Below are 26,813 nucleotides of genomic sequence, written 5' to 3'. Positions count from 1 at the left end.
GTAATGTGTCATACATTTTCACATGTTAAGAGTTTTCTTTGAAGAAGTTTCTAACCACTGGTAACTTCTTGGCTGGTCTAGTAACAATTCAATAGGTATTTTTTCTTCTGTTGTAACTTGCAAGAAGTCTTATTGGCTCTGAGCTGTTCCTCTTCCCACTCCCCCTACTTCCCTCATGCACACATAAAAATGACAGTAGGTTTTTCTATTCTCAGTCTCAGGATAATTATCAATATTTGCTCCCTCAAAGCATGCTGCCCATCATGAGATAACAACCATGTCTCAAAGTGTGTCTTACCTTTAAGGAAATTATGAAAAATTGCTAAAGACATACCTTCCATCCAGATAATAGCCAGATGTGCCCAAGATTGCTGTGCATATTGAGTGGCCTTAAAGACCAATCATTTCAGGAAAGACTGGCCATAGGCTCAGGTACATGTATCCTAGTCAATGAGTGGTCCCAGATTCTTTGAGGCCAAACCAAAAGGTGAGAACTTGCCTTCAGAAGATGAGAAATGAAGTCTTTTTTTTTCCATAACAAAGAGTAAATCAGGCTCCTGTATCACTTGCCAAAGCTTACTGTTAAATGACAGGAATGATGGAGCTAAAATCTATCATTGATTCCAGGGGATTATTGAAGGTAGTTGCATTTCAGCAATCATCATCATTCTGGGACCCAGCTGCCTGTGCTACATCCTCCAATAAATCTCACTTGTGTAGTTATTGTGTAGTATTGGTCTTTGCTTTTATTTCTGTAGTGGCATGAGAATAAGACCATATAACTCATCCATTTAGAGAGCTTTTGCTGCTAAGTGTTGGAAACTGAGCAGAAGACACTGATCACCTTAAATCCTCCCACACAACACCTTGTTTCAGGTCTACTGAAAGAATAAAGAGAACATTTAGGGGTGAATTTAGAAAAGCCGTTCAAATTAAAGGGAAGGGTAGAAAAGGTGTAAAAACGGAATAGTCTTCAAACTAAAATTCACCCACTGTCATTTTTAAATTAAAAAAAATTGATATATTGACATAAAATAAGCCTTACAGCTTTGTACATTTTAAACATGCTTGCAATGTGACCTACCATCGTTTGTTTTACATTTTGGCAGAGTCCACAAGATGTTGACACATTCACTAATTAATCAGGAAACCACACTTGTGTAACCTTGGATATTAAATGAACTTTTGAAAACTGGAATACCAAATGAAATGGGTATTTTCCTAGCCATAATAAAACAGGAAAAAGGGGCATGTCCCTCATGCTGCAGGTTGCTCTTCTGGGAATACAAGAAACCTTTGGCTTTCGAAGCTGTCCTGCTCATCTGTGCCTCTTTCTTGCCTTCGATTCTCTGCATTAGGGAAAGATGTTTCCATAACCTGCTTCCTAATTTTTGCTGCCCCATTTCCGCACCCACTCATCTTTAAGTTATGAGTGGTGAGAGCAGTACCCCCAGCTTCCTGGTGGAAGAAGATATCTCTAACAATCCCTTGGTAGCCCTAAATTTGTGTAGTCTGGGGTAGGTCCTCAAGATTTTATTCATCAAAATGGCAGATTAGAGGCAACCCAGCTGAACTCTATCAAGATTCCTTTCCAAACAACTTTAAAAGAATGCCTCAAGTCAAATTTTGGAGTAGATGAACCAACAAAAGATAAGGGAGAGACCTTTCCTGGCCTAAGAAAATTTAGAAGGTCATCTGGAGAAGTTTGTGACACTGAAGGGGAGACCTATTTGAAGCCCATCCATGGGGCAACAGCAATAGCAGCCACAGTCTCAGCCTAAAGAAAGTAAGGGGGTTTGTCAACTAACTGGTCAGCCTTTGCTGGCACTAGGTATAACTGACACTGATTGGCAACTCTGTTGTCTATATGCAGTTCTGGATCATGGTTCCAGGGCAGAGAGGAATGCAGAGGGTGAGTCCCAAGGGAGTAGGGCCCCTGATGATAGATCTAAGGCAAAGAGGAGCACTAGTGCTTGAGGCTACAGAGGACCAGGGGCCCTTTCTGGGGAAGGACCAGATTGCAGAACAGTAAAGCAGTGACCACACCTTTTCCAAGATCACACCACCTTGGAAGCAATGAAAACTTGCAGACCCTCCAGAATTAGCTCTGAAAACAGCAGCATGAAAAATCCTGAAAACTGAAACAGTGCCTCCCCATTCCCAGGTGATCAGACCCCACCTTTTTTTTTTTTTTTTTTTTTTGGTGAGGCGATTGGGGTTAAATGACTTGCCCAGTCATGCAGCTAGTAAGTGTTAAGTGTCTGAGGCCGGATTTGAACTCAGGTACTCCTGACTCCAGGGCCAGTGCTCTATCCACTGCACCACCTAGCTGGCCCTTTTAAAAATTTTTTTTAATTTAATTTTTTTGGTTTGTTTTTTAATTTTTGCAGGCAGTGAGGGTTAAGTGCCTTATCCACTGTACCACCTAGCTGCCCCACCAGACCCCAACTTTAACATAAAGTTCAAGGTCAAGAAATCAACTGGGAAAATGAGCAAAGAACAACAAAAGAACTTGACAATAAAAAGGTACTAGGGTAGCAGGGAAGACCAAGACATAAACTCAGATGCCTAAACATCCACAAATTCTCAAAGAAAAACATTAATTTGACCCAAGGAGACAAAAATTCCTGGAATAACTACCCAACACCTGAAAGACGAACTCATAGTACAGAATGAAATCTGTGTGTGTGTGTGTGTGTGTGTGTGTGTGTGTGTGTGTGTACATGGCCAATAGCAGAATTTTTTTTTGTTTGACAATGCATCTTAATAACAGGTTGTGTTTTTCTTTCTTTCTCTATGGGGGGGGGGAGTTGGGGTTGTGGGAGGGAGAAAAGGTGGATTTTTGCTATTTAAAATATTTAATTGAAAAACATTTAAAAGAGAAAAAATAAAGCTACATAAAGGATGATGAAAGATTATGGACAATGTTATCTTTTTAAAAAAGAGAGAAGCAATAAAGAAGAAAACCAGCTTAAAGGAAGTTTGAAATATTGATAAGAATTATTTATGAATCCAAAACATGGCACTGTGTGGGAACATGCAGTCATTCACCAGTAATATTCAACAATGGACCACATTTTTGGCATTTCATAAGAAATGAAAGATGTTAAGATCCCATTGTGATTGTTGACTACCAAAAAAATTTATTCCATGGAACAAATGCTGCTTCAGAGGGTTGCTGTTTTTGTAGTTGTTTTATAATGTGATGAAATAATGGGATTTAGCAGATACTCAAAGACCCACCTGGAGATTAATCTATACTGATTGAATCAAGTGAGAGTGATTGACTGCTGATTAAGCCTACTTCAAGTTAACTGGATTGTAATCACACCTGGCTAGCCCTTAAGAAGGTATTGTTCTCAGAAACTAGACTGTGAACTCAACTTGAGAACACCTTCAATGGATTTGGAGGACAGCAACCAATCACCTTGAAGCAGTGTGTAAGTACCGCCTCTGTTCCAGATCTATAAAATGCTTCTACAATCAGCTTGCTAGAGAGTTCCTGATATATAATAAGCTTCTGACATTGTGTTATCCCAAAAGAGTGAATTATTTTGATGTTAGCAAGGAATCGTGGAGCAAAAAGAGGTAGCCCAATGTAAGCCAGAAAGTTTCCTGTGATCTTTTTGTCTCTGCTCTAAATCATGCCGGACCCATGTAAGCAGTGCATCTAGTGTCATCACCTGCCAGGAGCTTTGCAATTTCACTGGCTGGTAACAAGACAAATACTTGGTTTCTAATAACTTCCATTAAATGCTCCATAGTAGAACTGTGAGCCACTTTGTGCAACCCTGAGCATCAGCAAAAGAATGAATTCCAAGGCAGTAGGATCAGTGAAGTAGTTTCATTAAGAACTTGCAACATGTTTCTATAACCTGAGAGAGTGGAAGAAGGCAAGTGGTCGATAACAGGCATTCAATATTATTTTACTTTAATTCAAGATGACCTGTATATGCAGACAGAACCAAAGCCCAGAGTGAATTTGGCACTACACCTTCCATTTTGTTTTCTTCTTGTCTTGCTTCCCTTACATAATTAGTAAATATGGCAGCAAAACAATGAGACAGGAGAGAATACCAGTCTGTGAGCTGGAATCCTTTGATTATCAGTAACAAAATCCACAGTGCATAATTGTGTCTCTTTTTTAAAAAAATTAAGTTTTCATTTATTTCTATATCTACCCATCCATTTATTCATTCATTCATCTGCCCACTTATTTATTCCTTTGTTTTGCAGGCCAATGAGGGTTAAGTGACTCGACCAGGGTCACACATCTAGGAAGTGTCAAGTGTCTGAGGTCATATTTGAACTCAGGTCCTCCTGAATCCAGGACTGGTGCCTTATCCACTGAACCACATAGTTGCCCCCAATAATTGTGTCTCAATGTATGGAGCAAACTGCCTCAGTTTACCCAAATAACTCGAGGAGACCACCAAGTCAAGCAGAGACAGATTTATTACATCCTCATGAGGACGGGCAAAACCCAATTACACATTGAAGTCTTGCAAAGATATGCCCAATCCTCTAGGTTTTTATAGTAATCTTGAAAAGGACTGTCCCCACGTACACCTAGGGTGGATGAGCTCACAATCTAACATCCAATCCTGTCTCACCCAGGGTGCGTATGGAGACATGCATACGTGTTCCAGGGACAAGGGGGAAAAGGGGAGGGGGAACAAGGTCAAACCAAAGGAAAAGGAAACAGGGGACTGAGAGTCAGATGTTTCACATCTCACAGTTCCCACTGACTCCCCTCTCCAGGCCCCTGTCTCTAAAGATAAGGATGACAGGGTTAAAATTTATCTTCGGTTATGTTGGGAAGAAAAGAATAATCCATTGTTGGGACCCTAGGGTCAAGGGGATTCTGCTCTGAGAAAAAAACAAACAATGTCACTTAACATCTGGTCTCAACTCAATTGCTGCATCCTGTGCTGAGTCCCGTCCTTTCTTCTTGAGTCCCGAGTATTGAATTGGTGGGCAAACTCCCTGACCCACTGACTGGGGTTCTGACACATGATGGATTGCAGACAAAACTAATATGTAGCTGACAAGTGGGGAGACTGAGCAGAAGTAAAAATACTGTTAATTGGCAATAAAACTTAAAGGAGACAGTGAGAATTTGACAAGCAATAAACTTCTAAACAAACTATACTGGGGCAGGGCTGGGTACCTTCCAAACCCCATCCTCAGAGTCCAATCTGACTCAAATCCATAATCATATCATACATCAAGTAGTTTTCCATCTTTGAAAATGTTTGTTCAACATGGTTAAAGGACTGAAAAAATACATCTGATGAACATGACTCCCCATTATGTCAAGATAACCATATCTAACTGCTATTAGAGGTCCCCAAGTCCTATTTCCACAGCAGCTGGGGTAGTTGAGGGGCAGGGAGAAAAGGGATGGGGGTGGGAAGAGAAGGAGGGAATCAGAAGGGAAAGGAGGGGGAGGAGGAGGGTGTCAGAGGAGGGAAGGATAGGGAGAGAAGGAAGAAGTGAGGGAGGAGGGAAAAGGAGAAAAAGGAGAACACTTTGCAAGAGAGACATTCAACCTCATTGTAGCCAGAGCCTTTGTCTTTTACTGGCTCATGACTTGGCTTCATAAGAGAAGCTAGCTGACTAAATCACTACTGATTAGAAAAATGAAAATTAAATCAACTCTGAGATACCACCTCATACCTATCAAATTGACTCACATGACAGAGAAGGGAGATGATATACTGGTGAAGATTTGAAAAAAGTTGGAAACAAATGCACTGTTGTGAACTGGTCCAATTATTCTGAAGAGCAATGTGAAATAATGTCGAAAAGGCTATCCAAGGTGCTTAGCCTTCTGATTCAGCAATACCACTACTAAGTCTATATTGTAACGATTGGAATGGCGCCACCTGCTGGAGACTTACTGTAGAAGAGTTCCGCCCGTGAAGCGAAGGTCTTTGAGGGCAAGACCAGGAGTCTTTTCTTTGGCATCAGGAAGTGACACGGGCTAGTGGGAGGAGGAAGGAAGAGACTGGCGCTCAGTCTCACGCTCTTGCCTTTGGACTCTGGTGGAGAGTGGAGCTAGAAATGTGCTCTCCCTTTAATAGATAGGAATCTAGGCCTTTCTCTCTCTTTACCAAATTATTGTTCTCCTTAATAAATGCTTAAGAGTCTAACTCTTGCTAAAGCTTATAATTTATTGGCGACCACTCATTAGATATTTTAGACAGACTAGTTAGAATTTTAGCCCTTAACAGATGGCTGACCAAGAAGAGGAAAGCTGAACCTCAGTCTTCTGATCTTCTGGTTGGGTAAGAAAATTTCCCTACCCTCTCCCTTTAACTGCTAAGTACTGGCTTATTGGCTGTGTTTTCCTTTTAAATTTTTTCAAATGGACCTTTTAAACTCCCTAATTACCCTATTTTTGAGTTTAGTCTGTTTAACCAGACAAATGGGAGATAAGATCATGTTAATGCTTTGTTTCTGTGGATTTTCTATTTTTCTTTTTCTTTTTGTTGGAGGAGCCAGCAAGGTACTTAGACAAGGGAATATAAATATCCCCCCCCCCTCTCCCAGCCATGCTTTTTCAGAGAACCCTTGCACTCCTGTATTTTTTTCAGATTCTAATGCTGAGAGATTCTCTAATTTTGCATGCCTAGAGGCAATGACCCAACCTCTAGAAGCTTTTTATCCCCTAGGAGTGGGGGTAGGGCCTGAGTTCAAAATCAAGTCTGATTCAAATTGCGCTGGTCCCTCCCCTCCTCTCCAGACCCCACCCTCTACTCCTCCCATGGCCAAGCCCATTGCTTCCCCTGCCTTGGAAGTCCAGAGATCTAATGCTCATGCTCAACTTTCTCTACCTGCATTTGCAGCTTCAGGTTCAGCCCTTCCCCAGCCTGGCTGTGCTTCTGAGACAACCTTAGAAAACCCTTTAAATTCCAGATATGCTCGTTTTGTTCATAATTTTGCTAACCTGCTTTTGTCTTTAATTAGTAATCTTATAAAGCATTTGTATGGTGAAAAGACTGACAGACAGTATAGAGGGGTTAAAGAAGAAAAACTTAAGCTGAATAAAATTGACAATCTTCATCATAGTTCAAGACTCTGCTTCTTTTGCCATGAAATGTAGAAGTAAGCAGCAAGGTATTGATATGAGTATTGGGGATTTTAGATATCAGAATCAAAAGTGTTCTGAATTTACTCAGAGTATTAATGACAGTTCAGAGGTTACATAGGATTTCTATGCTATTACATCTACATTTTGGAATTAATGGTATGGGTCTATTTTCATAGAGATTTTCATGCTTTTGAGATTGTATCTTATACTTAGTTTTTAAAACAAGGACAATATTTGTAAAAGCTTTAGTCATGCGATCAAGTTTATAATTTTTAATACTCTTATTAATATTAAGTTCATGCTCATTTAGATTTCCTTAGCTTGAACTTCACTGTCTTTTATTGTTCCATGTGTATTTTCTTCTATTCATTTATCTAATTTTGAAAAAATTGCAAGATGGTTTTGATTTCATAATGCAATGTTAATTCTAGGAGTATTGTGCTCCCATTTTCTGAGTTGTTTGTTTTTGTTATTTTTTCTCAACTGATTATTTGATCAAACTCTTTAAAGCATTTCCCTGGCAAATTGGTTGCCATGGCAAGTGTAAATTGATTCTAGAAGTATTATTTTTGATAAGCATATTCCAAAAAAAAAAAAAGAGGGGAACATTTGTAAAAGTTTTCTTTGAGATTGTGTTGTGCTTTAACGTGTATTTAAATATGTTTTGATTTTTCACAAAAGTAATTGTATACTAAGTAAAAAAAAAGGTATTATTTGAAATTGTTGCATAATTATATATTGTGTTCTGAGTCAAGATGTATTCACATTTTTTGCAATCATTTATTATCCTCAATTTTTAAATCCATATGAGACTTGGATTATGGGAATTTGCCATTTAAGACATTAATTGCCTTTATTCTGAGTTATCAGATGCCAGTTGGCCAAGATGCCATCCAATCACAAGAGGAATACATGCAAGAGCAGACACTGAACTGTCACATGAGGGGAGACATGCATGAAGTTAAGGTATGGCCGAGGGAACGGCTTTTGACAAATGTTGAGGTTGGATTCTCTTGGTTTAATATTTTATTCTCTTTTTCCCCACAATATTGTACAGATGGCTGGAAGTATTCATCCCACCCATCTTATTTCTGTTTTTTGTTTTTTGTTTTTTTTTTTAGTGAGGCAGTTGGGGTTAAGTGACTTGCCCAGGGTCACACAGCTAGTAAGTGTTATGTGTCTGAGGCCTGATTTGAACTCAGGTACTCCTGACTCCAGAGCCGGTGCTCTATCCACTGTGCCACCTAGCTGCCCTCACCCATCTCATTTCTACACCTGGCTTCTATGCCCCCTCCTATATGCCTGATGCCATGGACATCTGAATCCCATGCATCTGATTAAGTCTGACACAGTTTCCTCTAATATATTCGGTGGCATGGACATATATTCCATCCACCTATTTTAAGCCTGGCATACTGCATGGGCAGTACATATTGCTCAAGTGTGGGAATGCTCATATCCCATCATTTCTCTGTTCTTTTATGGTAACCCCCATAATTATCTCAGGTGTCATGATAAATACAGTGTTGAATTTGGCCTTGACACCTGTTACCAATTATATTAGATTTTCAAATTTCTCATAATGGCATGAGGATAATTAGGCAGATGATGCAAAAAGTGATGAAACAAAGATAAAAATTATTTTTAAAAATTAATATCACAGCAATTGTCTTCTCAATTACCCTCCATAAGGGGGGACTATATTAATATTAATTTTAAAGAATGTTTCAATTTTTGTTTTATTATATGTTTCATGTGTAACAACTAAGATTCTGAATTCCCTTAGACATGTTTTTGAGAACTTTCATTGTTTGATTTGATTATTGACAAAGCTATTTTAGAGTTGTGTTAAGCTCAATTTTGTAGGAAATTTTCCTGGCTGATTACCAGCATCCACACATCAACCCCTGAAAAGACTTCCATTCTACGACTACACCTAGAGGACATCTGAGAAAAGACTTTCAGAGACTTTAAATGAACAGTTTTGTTTTGTTTTGTTGTTGTTGTTGTTGTTTTTCTTTTTCTCTTTCTGTTACAATATACACCATCTGTTACATGTATTCTCTGCAGAGGCCCTCCCTTTGCAAGACCAATTTCAAAAGGCAAAAGCACTGAAGCACATGGCCTAGTTTTCTGGCCCACCTCAATTTCTCCCACCCTTTCCCTACCCTATACCTATTTTTTTTTAATCCTTTTTGGTTTTGTTTTTGTTTTGTTTTGACTTTTGAAAGGCACTGAAAAGACCTGGAATTCACCACACCTTTAAGTTCTTTAAGAGCACAAAAGGGTGCTTAGCAAATCTTTTGCTTTTTATTTTTGGTTTTTGGTTTTGCTTTGTTTTTTGACTTTTGTTTCTTTTGCTTTTTTTTAAAACTAAACTAAGTGACTTTTCAAAGACATTTTAAGTATATGCTGTGGGTGAGGCCATTGGGCCTCAGAAGCTACCAGAATTCTTTTTTTTTACTCTCTTTTTGAGAGAGGGTTATTGAACCCTATTGCTTGATACCTCACTGAAAACATTGAATATTGAATCTTGCTAATTGAAGTCTTATTTCTTTTTGATGAATTAATCACCACTTTAAGTATCTGCTACTGTTATACTAGAGAATTCATGTATAAGATGATGTGGTCTAAAAAGAAGATTATGTAACAATGTCTAATATAATCAGCTATTTATATTCGTTTATTATTTATATGTCATTACACTCTGGGTATGGTTTGGAATTATTGTATATATCACTAATATGTTCTCAGTTATGCAGCATAGCACGCATTTTTACCATCATACTGTCTTTGGTGAAATTAATATGAGATTTTGGAAGTATGGAAACTTATCATTTCAGAGACTAAATTGCTGTGAACTCTGATGCAGGCCCTGGAGAGAATATATGTGCAACAATCCTCTCTCCCTTTTCTATACTGTTAGTTAAGCATAGGTTATTATATTCTGTTATTTTGACTGTTTCATCAAGGAAACCATTTCTTGAGGAAACAAAGCGGGGAACTGTAACGATTGGAATAACGCCACCTGCTGGAGAATTACTGTAGAAGAGTTCCGCCCATGAAGCAAAGGTCTTTGAGGGCAAGACCAGGAGTCTTTTCTTTGGCGTCAGGAAGTGACGCGGGCTAGTGGGAGGAGGAAGGAAGAGACTGGCGCTCGGTCTCGCTCTTTTTCCTTTGGACTCTGGTGGAGAGCGGAGCTAGAAATGTGCTCTCCCTTTAATAGATAGGAATCTAGGCCTTTCTCTCTCTCTTTACCAAATTCTTGTTCTCCTTAATAAATGCTTAAAAGTCTAACTCTTGCTAAAGCTTATAATTTATTGGCGACCACTCATTGGATATTTTAGACAGACTAGCTAGAATTTTAGCCCTTAACAATATTCAATAGAAAAAAGAAGGGAAAGGACCTGTTATACTAAAATATTTATAGCAGGTCTTTTTGTGGTGGCAGAGAATTGGAAATTGAGGAGATGCCCATCAATTGGGAGCAGGATGGTTTTGGAAAAACCTGGAAATACTTATGAACTGATGCATAGTGAAGTGAACAGAACTAGAATATTGTACATAGTAGCACCAATATTATAAAGATGATTGTGACTTAGCTACTTTTATCAAGAAAATGATCCAAGAGAATTCCAAAGTACCCATGATGGAAAATGCAATCCACCTCCTTAGAACTAATAACCTCTAAGTACAGACTGAAACATACTTTTAAAAAAAACTTTATTTTTCTCCTTCTCTTGGTCTATGTTTTCTTTTGAAACATGCCTAATACTGAAATGTTTTGCATAACTTCACATGTATAATAATCTCTATCAAATTGCTTGAAAGGAAACGCAGAAGGGAGGTTCCCACCCCCCAGTTTTGTGTGCTAAGAGGAAAGAGAAAATTCCCATGTCCCTTCAGACGTTCGGGCGCCAAAATGTAATGGGGTGAAATGGGGTACGGGGTAGGATTAGGGGTTGGGGTTCTTAGGAATTCCTCTTTAAAGAATTATACCCTCTTGCACACAAAAGTAGTTAGAATAAGGTGGTAGTTTATTTAGGGGCAAGGGAAGAGAAGGGGGGCGGGAAGGGAAACCATGACAGAAATCCTTGGACTTCTCATGGGGAGATAGGCATAAAGCATGTGGCTCAGAGGTACCAATCTCCTCCATCACTCTTAATTAGCAGAAAACTGAGCTAAGTTTTGAGGTTCGATACTCTCATAAAATATTTGAATTCTAAGGGAATTATTGCAGCACCACCTGCAAATCACTTTGTGCCAAGGAAATCTATTATCTTTCATAACTCCAGCTCCTGAAAAATTCCATGACATTTGCATGCTATCTTTGAAGACCTACAAGCTGACCTGGTACATTCCCACAAGGTATACTGGCCTTCTTAGCCCATCCTTGCCTAATTAAAGGTGATCTTATCCCATTCCCAGAGTCTGATACCCCTGGTGCCTTAGCAATAGGCTCAGGATGCGGCTGGGTCCCATAAATCAATAAAGCATTCCTTTAAGACAGAGAAGGGTGGTCTTGGCTCCATGTATTTGTAAACCTGTTTTCTTGTTGTAACCAATCATGTTGTCCTCATCCCCATGACGCTGCCAACCCTATAACAAATTGTATTATTTCCTCACCTACCCTGTTCTGTTATTTGTTCTATGCTTATAAAAGGGAGCTATACCTCCAATTTGAGATCTTTTGGCTAAAGCACTCATTGGACCCACTTGATTATCCTAGTAATAGACTGTTTTCTTGCTCAGAGAATATATGCCTCCGTCTACCTTTGTTGAATTCACTCACAGTACTTAAAGATCTTTCTGCATCGTTTGAGATGTTTGATTTTTGGATGATTTTGAGTATGATTTTTTCCTAATGTTAAACCATCCTTGCATCTTTGGCATAATCTAACCTTGTAATTTTCCCCCCAGTAAGTTGCTCTAGCATATTTTTCCAGGATTTTAAACTTCTGAATGGACATTGTGACATCAGTTGATCAGTTCCCTTTCTTCACTTTCACCTACATTAGGAGTCTGTTTCATAAAAGGAGTCTGATCTTAAAGAATCATTGAGAATATTTTTGCCATATTGTTTTCTAAAAGTTTGATAGCACACATATAAATTCATCTGTATCACAAGTCCTCCCACCCACCCCCTTTTAGTACTTCTTTTTAGTTCAACTTCCTTTTCTGAGACTGGATTATTTACAATCTCTGTTTGGTATATTTTTATAGGTAATCCTCTATTTCTTTTAAATTCTGTTTCCTAAGTCATATAGATGAGAATAGTGGATTCTGACATTTCTTTTTATACAGAGTTTATTGTGATTTTTTGGTTCACTTTTATCTTACTTGATTTTTCTTGTTTTAGTCATCTTGGGTAAAGGTTTCTCAACTTTGTTAGCTATTTCAGGACTAAATTTTAGCTTTACCAGTTCTATAGTCTTTTTTGTTTTGTTTTGTTTTGTTTTGGTGGGGCAATGAGGATTAAGTGACTTGTCCAGGGTCACGTAGCTAGTAAATGTCAAGTGTCTGAGGCTGTATTTGAACTCAGGTCCTCCTGAATCCAGGGCTGGTGCTTCATCCACTGTGCCACCTAGCTGCCCCCTCTATAGTCTTTTTCAATTTCCAAAAGATCTATTTCTCCTCTAATTTTAAGAATTTCCTTTCTTGACTTTTTTGGATTTTTTGTTGGCTTTGTAATTTCTTAAAATGTACATTCATTTCACTAATGCTCTTTTATTATGTGTTTTGGGGGGATATAATACCCCCACCCCCAAGGATTGCTTCTGCTACATTCCAGAAGTTTTGGTTGTCTCATCATCATCTCTTAAATAGTTTTAAATAGCATCTGTTTTTGATACACTCATTATTTAAAATTTCATCATTATCTCCACTTAGTTATCTTTTCTTGTGCTCCCTAAATGACTATTTTATTGCATTATGGTTTGTATCATGCTAATTCCGTAGTAGCATATATGTTTATTTCCTTCCTTCCTTCCTTCCTTCCTTCCTTCCTTCCTTCCTTCCATAAAGAATGCCAAGTATTTCTGCTATTTTGGTTACTTGTAATTTCTCTGAGTCCTAATACTTGGTCTATTTTTGTAAAAGTACCACAGAATAACAAAAAAGATATATTCTTTAGTAGCCCCATTTAGAAAGTGCTAGAAACCTTTTAGCTCTAAATTCTCTAATGGTTTATTCAGTTCAATATTTCCCTTTTGTTATGGGGAAAATTGGTGGGAGTTTGGGGGGAGGTGTGTTGGAGTTTCTTAGGAATTTCTCTTTAGAGAATTATACCCTCTTACACACAAATCCAATTAGAATAAAATAATATTTTATTTAGGCCCTAGGGAAAGGAAACCAAGAGAGAAGGCCTTGGACTTCTCATGGGAAGAAGGCATAGCACAGAGGTGTGGTTCTCTGAGATACCTACCTCCTCAAGCAGGAGACAGGCAAACACTTTTATAGAGGACTGATGGTGGTCCAATGGGGTGATCATCTGACTGAGTTAAGTTCCCTTATTGGGGGAGGAGCATCCCCCACTGGTGGTGGCTGAGAAAAGTTGGGCAAGAGGCTTCTCCATTCTCTCAAGCCATCTCCGTGACCCTCATGCCACAAAGGCATCAGCTACACCCAATGGGCCTATCTCTTTAGGTGCATCTGTCCTTTGGCTTAGCTTCTCAAGGAGAAGGTTCCTTGATTTCCCCTAGAAAACTTCTGAGGTACCCCAGGTCCATAACATCTTTTGTTTATATTAGATGTTTTAACTCTGAGATAGAACATTAACATTGAGGGATGACAGCATTTAGACTGCTCAAGGCTCTTCCCTGAGGTCCAATCTCATGGTAGGCAGGGATGCTATGTCCTTTGAGACCCAGGAAGGCCTGACGCAGAGCAGAAAGGAGGTGGCAATTTGGGGGCAGGTTTGATTCAGAAATGCCTGAAGGGCCCCAAGGAAGGCACTGGGTAGAGTTAATATGAGTTGTTGACAATATCTGGTCCTCCATATCACTGGTCATGTGACCTGGAAGTCATCATTTGAGATGCTTTTCCTATCATCTCTATAGATATTACATATTAAGTATAGAATGTAAGAACCTAGGGAGCAGGGATTGTTGCAGTTTTGTGTTTGTATTCCCAATGCCTAGAACAAAGTAGGCACTTAAGAGGCCTCCTATCAATGAGCCTCCTTAATGGGAATGAAGTGGCTCCTTGAATTGAATTATACTAAAATGTTCTGAATCAACTTGAAAGGGAGAAAATGTGGGACATGCAGCTAGAGCAAAGTTTCTTTTTTGTGCCATGGAACCATCCGGCAGTCTAATGAAGCCTATGAAGCCCTTCTCAGGCTTTCATAAAAAGCAATAATTTTTATGAAATTATTTTTTAAATTATAAAATACATAGGAAGGCAAAGTAAACCCATCACACTGAAATACAATCTAAATAGATATTTTAAAAGTTCACAGACCACAGGTTAAGAACCCTTGAGGTATAAAGCAGTGGGTCTGAAAACAGTGTGTGTGTGTGTGTATGTGGGTGGGGTGCTGGAGTGGTGGTGACTGAAATGATGTGACAGCTAAAACACCTAATGCAATCTTGGTCTCTGTTGAGGGGCATAACTTCCAGGAAAAAGGGAGATGATCATCCCCACTGTCCTGTCATCAGACCTCATCTGGTGGATTGTGTTCAGTTCTAGGCACCATTTGAAGAAGGTTATTGACAAAGTGGAGAGTGTTAAAGGAGAACAGAGTAGGGATGGGCCTTGAGTACATAACCTAAGAATCAATTGAAGGGGCAGCTAGGTGTCGAAGTGGATAGAGCACCGGCCCTGGAGTCAGGAGTACCTGAGTTCAAATCCAGCCTCAGACACTTAACACTTAACGCTTAACTAGCTGTGTGACCCTGGGCAAGTCACTTAACCCCAATTGCCTCACTAAAAAAAAACAAAAACAAAACAAAAGAATCAATTGAAGTAGGGGCTCATTTATCCTGGGGATGTCTCAGAGGATATCTTCAAGTATTTCAATAGCTATCCTATGGAAGAGGGATTAAACCTGTTCTCTTTGGCTGCAGAAGACAGAATAAGCAGTAATGTGTTGAAGCTGCAAGGGGGTAAATTTAGTTCTGATACTAGGAATAACTGTAATAATTAAAACCACCCCAAAAAATGGCCTGCCATGAGAAATAGTGGGCTCCCCCTCCTTGCAGGTTTTCTGGATGATCACGTTTAATATGCTAGAGTAAGGACACCTTGTGTCTAGGTTGGGATAGTCCTGACATCACTTACAGCTCTCAAATTCTGTGATTCTGTGACTAGGTGACCTTTAAAGTCTAAAAATCAGTCCTTTCTCCTATTGGAACTACCTCAAGGTCAATAAGTTATTTGTTTGGGCAGAGGCTTTTTTACATTCATTATATTCATGAGGATCTTTTCACTAATATGGACTTATGATGAGAAAGGTATTTACTCTGCAGGAAATTTTTCCCTCAGTCATTACATTCATAATTTCTCTCCGCTATTAATTTCCCAATATTGAATAAAGCCTGTTTAATGGCAGGCTTAGCTACATTCATTAAAATCTCAAGATTTCTCTCAAGGACAAATTTTCGGATATCCAGTATGATCTATAGTCTCTTAGAAAGTCTTCTTGTTTTCATTATATTCAAAAGGTTTCTCTCTAGTATGAATTTTCTGATGTAGATTAAGGTATGTGCTAATGCAGAAAGCCTTCCCACACTCATTACATTCATAGGGTTTCTCTCCAGTATGAATTCTCTGATGGCGAGTAAGTTGTGAACTCTGGCAGAAGGCTTTCCCACATTCACTACATTTATAAGGTTTCTCTCCAGTATGAATTCTCTGATGTCGAGTAAGTTGTATGCTCTGCCTGAAGGCCTTCCCACATTCATTGCATTCATAAGGTTTCTTTCCAGTATGAATCATCTGATGTCGAGTAAGGTATGAGCTGTGGAGGAAGGTCTTCCCACATTCACTACATTTATAAGGTTTCTCTCCACTATGAATTGTCTGGTGTACAGTAAGTTGTGTGCTCAGGCGAAAAGTCTTTCCACATTCATTACACTCATAAGGCTTCTCTCCAGTATGAATTTTCTGATGTACTGTAAGTTGTGTGCTCTGGCGGAAGGCTTTTCCACATTCACTACACTCATAAGGTTTTTCCCCAGTATGAATTCTCTGATGTAGGGTTAGTTGTATGCTCTGCCTAAAGGCCTTCCCACATTCATTACATACATAAGGTTTCTCTCCAGTATGAATTCTCTGATGTTCACTAAGTTTTGTGCCTAAGCGGAAAGCCTTCCCACATTCGTTACATTTATAAGGTTTTTCGCCAGTGTGAATCCTTTGATGTTCACTAAGTCCTGTACTCCGACGGAAGGCTTTTCCACATTCATAACATTTATAAGGTTTCTCTCCACTATGAATTGTCTGATGTACACAAAGTTGTGTATTCAGGCGAAAAGTCTTCCCACATTCATTACACTTATAAGGTTTCTCTCCAGTATGAATTTTCTGATGTACTGTAAGTTGTGTGCTTTGACGGAAGGTCTTTCCACATTCGCTACATTCATAAGGTTTCTCTCCAGTGTGAATTCTCTGGTGTAGAGTAAGTTGTGAGCTATGGCAGAAGGCCTTTCCACATTCACTGCATTCATAAGGTTTTTCTCCAGTATGAATTCTCTGATGTTCACTAAGGCTTGTGCCCAAGCGGAAAGCCTTTCCACATTCATTACATTGATAAGGTTTTTCTCCAGTATGAATTCTCTGATGTTCACTAAGGCCTGTGCTCAGACGGAAAGCCTTTCCACACTCATTACATTGATAAGGTTTCTCTCCAGTATGAATTCTCCGGTGAGCTGTAAGTTGTGAACTCTGGCGGAAGGCCTTCCCACATTCATTACATTGATAAGGTTTCTCTCCAGTATGAATTGTCTGATGTGCAATAAGTTGTGTACTATGTCGGAAGGCCTTCCCACATTCATTACATTTATAGGGTTTCTCTCCAGTATGAATTCTCTGATGTTTAGTAAGCTGTGAGCTGTCTCGAAAGGCCTTTCCACATTCATAACATTGATAAGGTTTTTTTCCAGTATGAATCATCTGATGTCGAGTAAGATATGAGCTAAAGCGGAAGGCTTTTCCACATTCATTACATTCATAAGGTTTCTCTCCAGTATGAATTCTTTGATGCTGAATGAGATGAGAACTATGACGGAAGTCCTTCCCACATTCATTACATTCATAAGGTTTCTTTCCAGTATGGATTTTCTGATGTTCAGTAAGCCCTGTGCTCAGGCGAAAAACCTTAAAACATTCATTACATTCAAAAGGTTTCTCTCCTGTATGAATTGACTGATGTTGCTTAAGATGTCCACTTTGGTGAAAAGACTTCCCACACTGATCACACTCATAGGGTCTCTCTCTAGTATGACTTCTCTTATGCTGAATAAGACATATCTTCTGAAAGAAGCTCTTCCCACATTCATTACATATGCAAGCTTTTTCTCCATTATATATTCTATGATTTTCCAGAAGGTTTGAAGCATCACTGAAGGATTCCCCATATTCCTTAAATTTAGAAAATATTTTTTTTGAGCATGGTCTGTTACATTTTTTTTGGGCTGAGCATAGCCTGAAATTCTTTGGATGTGTATCCCACTTCTGCAGATTATTTCCTACAGGTTCTCTTTGTTCTGGAAGAAGGCCTGGCCACAGACCAATGCTTTCCCCATGTTTTTTATGTTCATGGATACTTGCTTCATTGGAAGGCTTCCTAAGAGTAATGGTTTTTTGTTGGGTATGTTCCTTTTGATCTTTCTGCTCTTTCTTCAATCTGGCATCATGACCCCAGATTTCTCCCAAGCTTGAAACAGAGAGACTATCCCTGGTGAGTACTTTCTGAAATGATTCTTCCATAGAAAGGCCCAGCTGTGGAGAGGACTCCTTGGCTTTAGGCCTAGGCTTCTGACCTGAAAGAAATAAAAAAATGTAAACATCTGCTATTCTTAACATTTTACATAAACTCTCTTATTTTGTTTTCTCCTTCAATAAAAACTAAACAAATTTACAGGACAGAATGCTGCTCCAACTTCTGCCATCTGGGCAAAGCAAGACAATATTAATCAACTTGATTTGTGGCATGAATGGCAAAATTGCAGAGAGTTTTGTTACTTAAAGGGGGCACTAAGGGTCAATTTATTTCCAGAAGCTATAATGAAAATATGAGCAAGACCTTACTTGGACAAAAATAGCTGCCATCTGAGTCAAATAGGGGACCTAAACAGAGTGCCGGTGAAGACTGGGTGGTTTGGATGAAAGCACCACCAATGAAGTCTTGTAATTTGCTGTGAGCAAAGGAAAGGGGACAGCTGAACACAAATAAGATCAACCAATCTAGGGAGGAGGAAAGACAGAAAGACTCACCAGGAGAAGAGGCATACAATACAGATCTGTCCAGTGCTGACAAGGAACCTCCCTCCACTAATGCAGGCTGGGCCCTTCTCTGCCAGGTCTAGCCTTAGAGAACTGCCTCTGTCACTGAGGGACACACAATGTGGGTCAGAGGCAGGGCCTGACCCCAGGCCCTGACCTCTGGATGCACTGGGCAGTACTACCTTTCTGACCAGAAGAGTGGGGCAAGAAAACAAATGGGGCTTAGAGGAAATGTCCCAGAAGGGGCAGAGTTTGTAAAGATGGGGGGGGGCAGCTAGGTGGCTCAGTGGATAGAGCACCGGCCCTGGATTCAGGAGTACCTGAATGGGACAAAGAGCGCGCCTGTGCGCCTGTGCCAGTGGGAGAGAGAGTCAGAGGGGCCTTAGACACTTAACACTTACTAGCTGTGTGACCCTGGGCAAGTCACTTAACCCCAACTGCCTCACTTAAAAAAAAAAAAAAAAGACAGAGGGGGACCAGAAGCTCATCCCTCCTCATCCCCCAGAAGTCCGTGTGCTAGAGAGTGCTACATCCAGACTCTTATGTCACCCCCTTTTCCATCCAACCAACAAACAGCTGCCAGGTTACTGCGGTATCTCTAGAGCCCCCACAGCCTGCTCATCCCGCTAGCCTGGCTGAAGCCCCGGTGAAGCACCAGACCAGAGAGCGGAGGGGCCCTCAGAAGCTGAGCCCAAACCGTCTCAGCAGGAGGGTCCCCGCCCACCCCACCCCATGCCCCAGCTCTGCCTGCAAACCCCCAGTGGAGAGGAACACAAGCCTCCTGAGGCCCAGCATTCTGTTTCTCCTGAGCTCTGCTTGTTAGAAACATTTTTTTCTTTTCCAGAACCAAAAAATCTGCCTCCTCCAGATTCCCCCTGGTGCTGCTGTCTGAGGCCATGAGGAACAAGGCCAATCCCTTCTCTGCTTTCTAGAAGGCAGTTCTCCTTGCCTCTGTATCCTTTTCCAGTCCTTGCACAAACACTGGCATGGCGTGCTCCCCAGGCCTCCCCACATCTGGTCACCTTCTTAGGAAAGGCTTCAGCTTGGCTAGGTCTTTGCAAGAACGCGGTGCTCCAAACAGAAACACGTTACTCCAGACATGGCCCCCAGATGTTTCGTCCTGGGGATCTCACCCCAATGCCTCTCCTGATTCATTCAAAACTCACCCAACATCCTTCCAGTCACTGGGGTTTGCAAGGGCGATCACAGCCTCACCTCTTCACTCTTCCACCTCACATATTCAATCGGGGGGCCAAACCTCATTTCTACCTCGACAACATCTCTCAAAGTCACCCTCCTCTCTGCCCTCATTCACCCAGTGCATTCTGATTCCTACCTAAGCAGTCACCTTGCCTTAGGTCTCTTCCCTCTCCAATCTTCCTTCCCTCAGCTGTCAAAGATCCCAGGTCTGACCACATCACCCTCCTGCTCAGTAGGAGAACCCTGACTTACTGACATCTCAAAATCAACCTTTCCAAAAGAGAATTTGTGATGCTGAGTGAAGTGAGCAGAACCAGGAGAACATTGTACACCGTAACAGCAACATTGTGTGATGATTCACTGTGACAGACTTGGCTCTTCTCAGCAGTACAATGATCTGAGACAATTGCAAAGGATTCATGATGGAAAATGCTGCTCTCCACATCCAGAAAAAAAGAATTGTGGATTCTGAATGCAGATTGAACCATACTATGTCTACTTTTTTGTTTTCTTTTTTGAGGTTTTCCCCTTATGTTCTGATTCTTCTTTCACAGCATGACTAATGCAGAAATACGTTTAATGTGATTGTACACATATAACCTATATCAGATTGCTTTCTGTCTTGGGGAGGGAGGAGGGAAGAGAAAGAGGGAGAAAAATTTGCAACTGGAAATCTTATGAAAACAAATGTTGAGTGTGGCACAGGGGATAAAGTACCAGCCCTGGATTCAGGAGGACCTGAGTTCAAATTTGGCCTCAGGCACATGACACTTACTAGCTGTGTGACCCTGGGCAAGTCACTTAACCCTCATTACCCCACCAAAAAAAAAAAAAAAAGAATGAACAAAAGAAAACACATGTTGAAAACTACCTTTACATGTAACTGGAAAATTCAAAATATGTTTATGATTTTAAAATAAATAAAATAAAATGTTAAAAAAAAAAAGAGAATTTGTTATCTTTCAGAGAAGATAGTCTTCTCTTCCTGCCAATACAAGACCTGGAAACTTGGTGTGATTCTCGTCACTTGCACTGTCACCCTATGTAGGATCTTTGGGCGAGTCTCATCATCTCTGCCCTCATCACATACCCCCTTGTTTCCCGTGACACAGCCTAACACTGCCAGGTCTTCTAGTAGTTCTCCCTGCCTCAGCTCTCCCCTCTCCACTAAGCCTAGAAAGGATCAAGCACAGCATGGCCTCCCCTCTTCCTCTCAATCACTGCAAGGCCTTCCTGACACTACCAGAAGCTGCTCGTCCCTCTCCTCCACACATGCCATGACCAGCGGTCTCCTCCACCTTCCCAGGATGAGGCTCCGCCTCCTTGGCACTGGCTGTGCCCAGTGTCTGCACCACACTCCCTCCTCAGCGCAGCCTCCTGCTTTATAAATACCACCTTCTACAAGGGGCCTTTCCCACCTTTCTGCCTCTCCTTACCCTGCAGGGGATTCCCACAGGGTCTCCCATGAGAATGTGAGCTCCTCCAGGGCAGGGGCTGTGACTCCCCTTCTACGCATCCCCAGCACACAGTAAACCCTCACAGATGCTTGCTGACATGCTGGTGCAGTGGGCACTGCGCCAGTTTTATGAATGCCTCCTGGCACTTTCCAACATCAGCGGAGGCTCCTGGCTAGGACCCCACCCCACGGAATTCAGGGCAGGCTGACGTTTCAGACCAGAGCCTGCAAACTACCCATGCATCCCATGAACAGGACAGCCTGACTATACCTCCAGTGTGCCCACCACTGTACTAAGTGCTGGCCATCCAAAGTCATCCCAGGAAGAACAGCCCGCAAACAGCCCCAGACAAAGCAGGGGTGCTCAGGGTCCCTGGGAGGTCATCTCGGGACGTGAGGAGAGGCTTCCTATGGAAGGGGAGATTTTAGCTGGAACTTGCAGGAAGCCAGCAGAGGGGATGCGAGAGAACGTTGCAGGCATGGAAGACACAGAAAACGCCCCCAGACTTGGGATCTGGAAGCCAGTGTCACTGGGTGGCAGAGCAGACTCCAAGGCTTGGGAGGAGCCAGGAGACAGACAAAGGGCTTTATACTCGGTCCTGAGGCATCCGGCGACTCGGGGTCTAAGGATGGGTTAGACCTGCATGTTAGGAAGTGGAAGACAGACAGAGAGGGGGACCCTGGAGGTGGACAGACCCCCAGCAGGCTGCTGCAGCAGACTAGGAGTGAAGTGACAAGAGTCTAGCCTGGGAGGTGTCAAAGGAGAGAAGGGGGCACACACAAGAGCTGCGACACGGTCCAACGGGCAGGATTTGGCATCAGAATGGCTCTGGGGGGAGTGAGAGAAAGGGAGGAGTTGGGGTGTCACCTTGGAGAGGGTCCTGCGCACTGGGAGGAAGGTGCTGCCATCCCGAGTCAAGGCAGGATGGTGGGGGAGGGGAGAGGGGGAAGGGGAATGAGCCCGGGTAGGACCTGCTGAGTCTCAGAGGCCCCCAGGACACCCAGGTGGCCCAGGAGCAGGGAGACAGTCCAGCCTGGAGGTCGGGAGAGAGCTTGGCACAGGAGGGGCGGCCTGGAGAAGCATCAGTCCAGACACAAGCGCCCCAGAGGGTCAGGGCCCAGGGGCCACCCACAGTAGCCAGGGCAGCGGTCAGGGCTGGCCATCGGGGGGAGAGTGGGGGCAGACCCTGGGGCCACAACGTGCTCACAGGAAGCCCTGGGGGCTCTGGCCTGCCAGGCAGTCTGGGCCCTTCCCAGAGGCCAGGGCGCATGGGCAAGGGGCTTCCCCAGGGGTCTCTGCCGGCCTCCTGCTGCCCAGGGGCAGGCACCTCACTCACCTGCACAGCTGCTTCCTGGGACCCCTCCCTCTGGTCTCCAAGGGGCTTCTCCTCGCTCCAGCTGCTCAATCACATCAGGCTTGGAACGGGCAAGTCCTGCTCAAGGGAGACAGGAGACAGGGCCAGGCTTGAGGGGAGGCCTTGGGGAGGCTGTGCGGGTGTCGGGGGTCCCTGGGCTGGCCCTGAGGAGACCCCGCAGGGGGAGGCCCACTATGGGGAGGCTGTCCTCATCTGGGAACAAGGAGCCTGGTGCCCGCCCATGCCCGGCACTGCCCAGGGAGGAAAGCCAAGGGGCGGCGGGGGTCCTCACCCAGGCAGACCAGGTGCCCGTAGTTCTCCAGCATCACTTCTCGGTAGAGCTCCTTCTGGGAGGGGTGCAGGTGCCCCCACTCCTCGGGGGTGAAGGTCACGGCCACATCCCCGAAGGTCACTGATTCCTGAAACACCCAAGACCGTGAGGAGCCCGAGGCCCCCTGGCTCCTGCCCCAAGCGCTGGCTCCATCACCTAGACGACGGGCAGTGGGCCCAGGTCCCTCCCTGAACCGCCACCCCTCCCTTGAAGGAGCGGTCTTTGCTCCATCCACTGCAGGGCAGAAGGCCCCGGAGGTCACACACCCCCGCCTCCCCTTCCCCTCTCTCCCCTCCCAGCCTCCTCCCCCAGGTGGACTCCCGCACTCACCAGGTGGGTCTCCACGGTCTGCAGCGTGGGCGCCATGCCTGGCCCCCTCCTCCGGGCCGAGGCCGAGCTGAGAAGGGAAGGGCAGCCATAAGAAAGACAGGATCGTGTGCCCACCCCCCCCCAGGGCACTGCGGAGGGGCACGGGGCAGGCCTCCCTGCTGGATGGGGCAAGAGAAGGAGGGGCATCCGGGCTGGTTGGGTGTGGCCACGGGAGGCAGGGCAACGGAGGATGCCCAGGGAAAGGGGGCTGGCCCTGGGGGACTCGGGTCTCCCCCAGGGCACTAGGGAGCTATAGCAGGTGCAGGAGGGAGATAGTGGGGGATGCCCAGGGAAAGGGGGCTGGCCCTGGGGGACTCGGGTCTCCCCCAGGGCACTAGGGAGCTATAGCAGGTGCAGGAGGGAGATAGTGGGGGATGCCCAGGGAAAGGGGGCTGGCCCTGGGGGGCTGGGGTTTCTCCCAGGGTACTAGGGAGCCACAGCAGGAAGGGGAGCTGGGCAGCACAAGGGTTCCGGAACTCCTGCAGGGAAGGCTGATGCTCTAGCTTAGTCTCATGGCCACACCCCTCTTCCACCAGAGGCTGAGCCCATTGGACGCCAATCAGCAGAAACTTCTGCTCCTGGCCCCGCCTAGTCTCAACTTATTGGCTCCCACTCCCAGAGCCAGCCAATGGAGGAGGGGGTGCGGCTGAGGCCGATTTTGGAGGCGGGGCAGTGAGTCTCCCCACTTTCCTCCGGGCTGGCATGGCCGCCCAACCCGGATCCCCAGTCCGCCAGGCTCCGGCTCTGGCCTCGGCCCCTCTTCCTACTTACTCCCGCCTCGGGCTCGAGCCCCTGCTTCGGCCCCAGGAAGGAAGGCTCGGGGCAAGTTCTCACGAGCGCGCGCTCAGGACATCCTGGTGCAGGAGGCGGAGGAAGTGGCGTTGGCATGGAGACCACGTCGGAACACCGCCTGGAACCTCCGCGCGAGGCCTTCTGGGAAACGTAGTCTTAAAGTCCCGCGTCACGTGTGCTCACTCTCCTGCCTGCTGTGCTCCTCATAGTCCTCCTAGTGGGAGTAGTCAAGGGGGTCGGCCCTGCCCCGAGCCAGCCCTCGGTCTGGGCGTTGGGGCTGAAGCTGCTTCGTCCCTCGAGGGCTCCATGACCATCCATCCCTTTAAGGGAAACGGACCTTCCTGCCATAAATGTGTCCAACAACCAAACTGGTTGGTGGAGAGTCCCTCCACAGAGGCAGATCACAGCCCATTCCTGGCTCCGTCCCGGGTCATTCCCCGCCCAGCTGATCTTGTCTCCTGCCTCTTGTGGACGCCTGTGGAAATCCAGAGTGACCTTGTGCCCTTGGACACTGGGGGCCGTTAGATTGTAGGCCCCCTGAGGGCAGACTGTCTTTGGCAGGCAGTGAGAGCTAAATAAAGGAAGGAAGATTCTGGACAGAGACAGGGCCACATCCATTAATCACCCTGTTCCCTCCCTATGACCTCCCACTGCTCAGGCCGGGCATCCCCCTAACAACGTGCCTTCCAAGTGCTTCTTTTGTCACAGCTATGATGCTCACAACATGCAGGTCTGTATTATAATTGTTCATAGAACACCAGTCCTGGAGTCAGGAAGACTCTTCAAATCTGAGTTCAGGTCTGGCCTCCAACACTCACTAGCTGTGTGACCCTGGGCAAGTCACTTCACCCTCTGCCCCCCCCCAAAAATGTGAGACACAGGTGCAGACCCCCTTCTCAAAAGAAGTTCTTTCAGAGGCAGCTTTGGTGTGACCAAAGCCTTTAATGCATTCTCATGAGAATGGGCACCCACAGTAAAAACAAATCAGTGACCCCCAATGCTGAGGGTGCTCAGCCTACATTAAGCCGCAGCCCTGACTCCCCGAGGCCCTCCTCTGAGGTTGCTAGGCTCAGGTTCACAATCTTCCTGGAAGAGTTCTAGCTAAATCCTCCTTGATGTGTTGCTCCTCCCATTCACATACACCTTCATGTGACCCTTGATGGTAAATGGAGTGGAGATTTTAGGCATGGGAGGAGAAGTTAATATTCCTAAGTCTATTAAACAAGGGCAGGAATACTGAGGGCGGAACTTTGTCTAGAGCCGGTTCACACTGGTTCCTATCTCTAACCCAGAAAAACTGACTTTTCTTTCTTAAATTGACCCAATTCCCTAGATAATATTGCCCGATTTTCCTTATATGGGCATGCTTTTCCTTTGAGAAGATCCCACTATGGTATCAAATCATTACTGTTTCTCACAATCCCTCCTCTTCTAATTGGAACTATTAGAATCTTCTCATTCTATTTTTCCAAGCCATCTTACTTGTCTAGCACAAGGAACAAATGTCAATACCTATCAAGACTATAACAGCAAGCATGGTTAACAGCATTAGCTAATATCAAGCCTCTCTACAATTTCAGTAATGCGCTCCCATTGTCCATTTTTTTTTTTGGTGAGGCAACTGGGGTTAAGTGACTTGCCCAGGGTCACACAGCTAGTAAGTGTCAAGTGTCTGAGGCCAGATTTTAACTCAGGTCCTCCTGAATCCAGGGCTGGTACTTTATCCACTGCATCACCTAGCTGCCCCTCATTGTCCATTTAATTAGCAATTTCATCTTGGATTCAAGGTGTCCCATGTAATTGTCTGGTCTCTGGAACTACTTTTCATGGGGCAGTCTGGAAGATGTTTTATCTCCAGGGGACCTCTCCTCTTCAATAGGGTTATTTCTCTGCCTTCAAATTTCTTGTAGAGACGCCTCAGATGCTCCTATCAAAATCTCTTACAAGTAACTTCAAATAACAATTAATTCTTTACACACTTAACCCTCATCGCCCTTCAAAAAACCCAAACAAACAAACAAAAAAACCAGATTGGTATGGTCTCTCAAATTCTGCTTTTCCGAAAACTAGTCCATAAGTGTTTATAACATGAGTGTCCCATGCTGTTCACAACTATATCTAATTTCGTATCTGACACAAACATTGTGTCAAGCCAAAGGGATACACATAAGACATACAAGCTAAATATTTCCTAATACTATAGAAAGCAGAACTTTTAACCCTTTCCAAATTACATTCACACACATATATACATATGTGTGTGTGTATATTTGACCTTATTTCTCCAAAAATTTCTGCTCAATTTTTTGGGGGGGGTTTTGGTTTTTTTTGCAGGGCCATGGGAGTTAAGTGACTTGCCCAGGGTCACACAGCTAGTAAGTGTAAAGTGTCTGAGGCCGGATTTGAACTCAGGTCCTCCTGAATCCAGGGCTGTTGCTTTATCCACTGTGCCACCTAGCTGCCTCTACTCAATTGTTTAAAATCTAATCTTCACATAAAACTTGGGTTACACAATACTTTTGTAAGAAGGTGACTACAAATGAACTTACATATAAATTACCAAATTAACTTTAATTGTAGTAAAGCACTTAGGATGACATTTAAGTAATTTGTTTCAAAACAGTGCATGTCAAATAAGTTGTCCATAATAAACCATATTTTTATTACAGGACATGCCCTACAGACAGGTGTTATTTCCACATTACATAATAAACTTAAAGTTGATTTTTCCACAGGTGTAACAAAACATTCTATAAGTTACCCCCTCTG

The 26,813-nt window shown here is 43.5% G+C and overlaps 1 protein-coding gene and 1 pseudogene across 1 annotated transcript; both read right to left on the bottom strand.

Annotated features, from left to right (window-relative positions):
- Positions 1–1,772: 1,772 nt before the first annotated feature.
- Positions 1,773–11,252, bottom strand: LOC122748492 (annotated as a pseudogene).
- A 4,032-nt stretch (positions 11,253–15,284) lies between these two features.
- Positions 15,285–24,142, bottom strand: LOC122748491 (zinc finger protein 420-like). Its single transcript, XM_043994112.1, has 7 exons — positions 24,024–24,142; positions 23,214–23,280; positions 22,845–22,971; positions 22,535–22,630; positions 22,331–22,446; positions 21,894–22,026; positions 15,285–18,078 (listed from the first exon to the last, which is right to left on the bottom strand). The coding sequence occupies exons 2-7, from the start codon at positions 23,247–23,249 to the stop codon at positions 15,725–15,727; spliced, it is 2,862 nt and encodes a 953-aa protein (XP_043850047.1). The 5' UTR covers positions 23,250–23,280; positions 24,024–24,142; the 3' UTR covers positions 15,285–15,724.
- Positions 24,143–26,813: the final 2,671 nt, after the last annotated feature.

The sequence above is a fragment of the Dromiciops gliroides genome, chromosome 3 (assembly GCF_019393635.1).
Source record: "Dromiciops gliroides isolate mDroGli1 chromosome 3, mDroGli1.pri, whole genome shotgun sequence".
Taxonomy (NCBI): Eukaryota; Metazoa; Chordata; class Mammalia; order Microbiotheria; family Microbiotheriidae; genus Dromiciops; species Dromiciops gliroides.
This window is presented reverse-complemented; position numbering and strand designations above follow the sequence as displayed.

Excerpts from the sequence above, each read along its gene's own strand:
- LOC122748491 (XM_043994112.1), bottom strand. The coding sequence starts at position 23,249 with ATGGCGCCCACGCTGCAGACCGTGGAGACCCACCTG. Across the intron at positions 22,972-23,213 it reads AGACCGTGGAGACCCACCTG|GAATCAGTGACCTTCGGGGA; the intron begins GTGAGTGCGGGA and ends TGGGTGTTTCAG. Across the intron at positions 18,079-21,893 it reads GCTGCAGCAGCCTGCTGGGG|GTCAGAAGCCTAGGCCTAAA; the intron begins GTCTGTCCACCT and ends TATTTCTTTCAG.